This window comes from Coffea arabica, chromosome 8c, assembly GCF_036785885.1.
Source record: "Coffea arabica cultivar ET-39 chromosome 8c, Coffea Arabica ET-39 HiFi, whole genome shotgun sequence".
NCBI classification, from domain to species: Eukaryota; Viridiplantae; Streptophyta; class Magnoliopsida; order Gentianales; family Rubiaceae; genus Coffea; species Coffea arabica.
This window is the reverse complement of record NC_092325.1, coordinates 36,656,295-36,660,785: the sequence shown is the minus strand read 5'-3', so window position 1 is coordinate 36,660,785 and position 4,491 is coordinate 36,656,295. Positions and strand designations below refer to the sequence as shown.

The 4,491-nt window shown below is 35.2% G+C and overlaps 1 protein-coding gene across 1 annotated transcript; it reads left to right on the top strand.

Moving 5' to 3' along the window:
* Positions 1–2,003: 2,003 nt before the first annotated feature.
* LOC113706055 (geraniol 8-hydroxylase-like) lies at positions 2,004–4,285 on the top strand. Its single transcript, XM_072062856.1, has 2 exons — positions 2,004–2,952; positions 3,666–4,285. Exons 1-2 carry the CDS (start codon positions 2,004–2,006, stop codon positions 4,283–4,285), a joined length of 1,569 nt encoding a protein of 522 aa, XP_071918957.1.
* The last annotated feature ends 206 nt before the right edge of the window (positions 4,286–4,491 follow it).

Genomic DNA, 4,491 nt, shown 5'->3' with positions numbered 1-4,491 from the left:
GTATTTTACTCTTGCATTAGCACGATTTTTTTATAATAGTATTAGTTATGAATTTATGAAAACATTAATAATTCAATAAAAAATAAAATAATATTCTTACTTATTCATGAATATTTATTTTAGAAAATGAATGTATCTAAGTATTCAAATATCATAGTAATCTTTGAAAACTTTTAGACATATGTTTATTTTAATATAATATTATTTTTTAATTAACAATTAAACTTTTATATAATTAAAAACCTAAAAATGCATATTTATCTTCAACTAAATACCAAATATGCAAATAGATAGTATATATTTTCGCGATGAACAAATATTAAGGTTCAAACAACCTTAATTAAGTAACAAATAAAATAACACTAAATAAAGTAAATGCATATGGATGCAATAAAGTAAGTAGATTTATAAATAAAGATATAGTTTGTTAGAAAAGAGAGAAATTATGAGAAAATTTGATTAGAGAAGAGTTGGATACGAATATGAATAAAACCTAAGTATTTAAATGACGTATCAATTAGGCATGCTACCTAGGAGAGAGAAAATAAATCATATCTATGTATATGTGTGTGTCTATATATATATATATATATATATATATATATTAGCTGCAATCTTTATGGTATAAGGATGGTGGGTATCTGTCAAGGATTGGTTTGTTCCTGTGTATGTAAACATCAACTTGCATAGCAGAACCCATCAATAAAGAAATCCAAGAAATTGATTGTGAAGGAGGATTCCTTTGTATGTGTTGTAATTATTAACTATGAATTCAGCCATTTGGATGTTTGGATTATGAAAGAGTATGGTGTGAAAGAATCCTGGACTAAGAACTTGTGATTAAGAAACCTTGGTTTGGTGTCTACAGACCCTTTTTTCTATCAAGGGATGGATGGAAAAATCTTTATTCTGCGCAGGTCAAGCTTGAAAATTTGCAATACAAAAAGCAACCCAGTCGAAGATCTCCCTATTGCACGTTGAGAGCTTATTTTTCCTAGATAACCATGATAGAGTTGAAAGGCCAGAGGCATGAAATCGAGCAGGAGCTAAATTAAATGTAGTATTCTGCATGCATTTCTTGTAAGTGGCGATCCCTTAAATTTCTTCCTCAATTTCATTATCTGTTGCTTACCACGCTGCCGCAGGCACCACAGATGGAAGTTGCCCACCCATCTCCCAATTAAGGAAAACAAAAAAAAAAAAAAAAAAAAAGGGTGCCAGCTTGTTTAGGTTGAGAGAGAAGAAAATAATTTTTTTATCAATATGGAGAATCTAATCCACTTTCTCATCTGTACATTAGCATCAAAATTGCCTCCCCAACAAAAATTGCAGATTCAATTAATTCATATAGGTGCCAGCTTGTTTCGATTTTCAACTAATGGAGTCACAGAGACCAAACGAATCTCCCCACCCAACCAAACCAATACCGATGATATATTCCAACATAGCTGCCAAACCTTGCGTTGCAGCTCTTTCGGTCCTTTTCTTGTATATTGTTTGTGGGATAAATAACTAAAAGGGCAGAGTACACTTTAACTCCCCTTTATAATTTGGATTAAAGTGTCAAAGTGACGGAAATGATCATTCATAACGGATTTACTTAAAATATTAAAAATATCCTTATGTAAAGTTGAAAATTATTTATTAACAAAGAGGGGTTATGTGTATATTTTGAAAACTATTAAGGGGTTATGTGGTAAAATATTAAACCATAAGGAGATTATATGGTAACATTAAAAATCATACAGAATTAGTATGTCATGTATTTATAAGGGTAATTTGGACATTTTTAAAAGTTTCGTTATGAATAACTATTTCTGTCACTTTGATACTTTAATTCAAATTATGAGGGGATTATGTATAATTTTTTAAACTATAGGAAATTATGTAGAAAAAATACTAAATTACAGAGGATAAAGTGTAATTTGCCCTAACTAAAACAGTGTCATGTCATCTTCTTTTTTGAGGCCTTGATATGACAGTACCTACCCCCAGAGTTGGCCATGGAGTTCAGTAGTTTACTTCTCCTTTCTCCTCTATTGATCTGCATTACCTCCATCTTGCTTCATGTAGCCAATCGACCAAGCAACAAGCAGAAGAGGCTTCCTCCAGGCCCCAAAGGCCTCCCAATTATTGGGAACCTCCTCAAAATTGGTAACAGACCCCACGAGTCCTTGACTGGCTTGGCCAAAATTTACGGTCCACTCATGACAGTGAGAATTGGCTGCGTCACAACCGTAGTTGCATCTTCAACTGATATGGCTAGAGAAATTCTCCAAAAGAATGATCAGGCCTTCTTGGGCAGGTCAATCCTAGATGCAGTGACTGCAGAAACTGATTACGAACGTTCCATTGTTTGGCTTTCCGGAGGAACAAAGTGGCGAAAGCTTCGAAAACTTTGCAACAGCCAAGTTTTCACCACCCAAAGATTGGACGCATTGCAAAGATTGCGGTATCAGATGATGGAAGACATGGTTCAACGTGTTTCCCAAGCGGGAGAAGCTGGAGAAACTCTTTATATTGGGAATTTAGTGTTTGGTACAACGTTGAGCTCATTTTCCAAAATGATGTTTTCGGGTGACGCGTTTGATCCAAACTCAGAAGAAGCTAAAGAACTAAAAGAGTTGTTTAGGAGGATAATGGAACTTGCTGCAAAACCAAATCTTGCAGATTTTTTTCCTATCCTGAAGCCATTTGATCCTCAAGGAATTAGAAGAGATATTAAATGTTGTTTTGGTCGTTTTCAAACGTTAATTGACAGCAAGATTGATGGTCGCATGAAACGTAGGGCTTCTGGATCACAAAGATCTGGGGATTTCTTGGATGCTCTTCTTGATCACAGTGAAGAACATGGCCCGGATGAACTGGATTGCCGTGATGTTAGACTCCTGCTCATGGTAATAACTAATTCAGGCTGCACTTTCCATTCATCCGCTCTGGTGCTTGAATTTGGTTTAAATCATTTGGAAATCATAATTTCGTTGCTAGATGTTTAGTTTCTTTTAGTAAAATTTGCTTGAGATATAGCTTCTAGTCATTTGCACAAGGCATAGACGATAACAATCCTAACTATCCCAAAAACAATTCAAACATAGTCCAAGTTCCAGTGTTCCACAGCCAAATCCCAATTTTCCTGGTTCATTTAACCCCAGTCACTTGGCCAGTACACAGCCAATTTCTTATTTACGATGCTACGAATTGCTTATATGGGAAAGAATGGTACTATAGAAGCGAAGCCGAATTTGATGCTCTTTATCTAAAAAATGCTGAAAAAGGTTGCTTATAATATATAAACAGATTAATTAGACTCAGACATCCGTATTTATTAGAAAACTGTGTGTTCAACTATTACCTTTAAATTATCTAGCCAAGTATCTCTTGCTCTGGAAGGTTTGCATCTTGTTACTTTATTATGCAATATGAATTTAGACACAATTCACATGGAATTTTCTGTCATACAACATCCACAATGCAACTTGTGAGCTGAAAAAAGAGTGATAAGGTGTCATTAATGTTAACTTTTAAAAAAAAAAATTTTTTTTTGCCACAGTCCAATTGGAAGAATAGTGCAGTGAATAACATTAATAAGAAACAATTCAAAGAATTTTCAATCTAATTGGCAATTTGTTCTCCAAATATTGACAGCATTTGTATGCAACCAACAGGATATGTTTGTAGGAGGTACAGAACTACAGATACTACCACCGCCACAGTGGAATGGGCATTGACAGAGCTTATTCGCAGCCCAGAGAAAATGGCAAGGGCAAAGCAAGAATTAATCAAAAAAGTTGGCTTAGGATTTAGTGTCAAGGAGCAGGACATCCTTCAACTTCCTTATCTAGATGCAGTCATGAAAGAAACAAGGAGGCTTCACCCTGCAGCTCCATTTCTCCTCCATTGTGCCGAGACAGATGTAGAAGTTTGTGGTTATATCATTCCAAAACATACTCAAGTGTTAGTGAATGTATGGTCAATCACGAAGGACCCGGCCTATTGGAAAGAGCCCACCAAATTTCAACCAGAAAGGTTTTTGGATACAGGTATTGACTTCAGGGGCAGGGATTTATCTTTCATCCCTTTTGGTGCGGGACGGCGAATTTGCCCTGGAATGCCGCTGGCAGCGAGGATGGTGAAGTTGTTGTTGGCTACTCTTGTTCATAATTTTGATTGGAAACTCCCAAATGGTATGGAACCGAAAGATTTGGACATGAAAGATGAGTTTGGGCTTACAGCTGAGAAAGCTGAGCCACTTGCTGCCATTCCTGTGAGGGTTGCAACATCTTGAATTCTTCCTCTTCATGCAGTTGGCCTGGTGGAAAAATTTGGACCATCTAGTATCGAAGTCAATGTCATTTTTGAAAATGTGTATACCCTAAATTCAATCAACTTCTGAGATTTGATGTACACTTAAACTATTTATGTTATAATAAATGGCATTTTTGTGACATTGATTGCAAATATATTTATATTTGTATAATAAAATTTTTAGAA

Bases quoted from the DNA above. Each gene is read 5' to 3' on its own strand.
- LOC113706055 (XM_072062856.1), top strand. From the start codon at position 2,004: ATGGAGTTCAGTAGTTTACTTCTCCTTTCTCCTCTATTGATCTGCATT. The intron at 2,953-3,665 runs GTTTAAATCATT...TGCAACCAACAG, and splicing joins CGCTCTGGTGCTTGAATTTG to GATATGTTTGTAGGAGGTAC.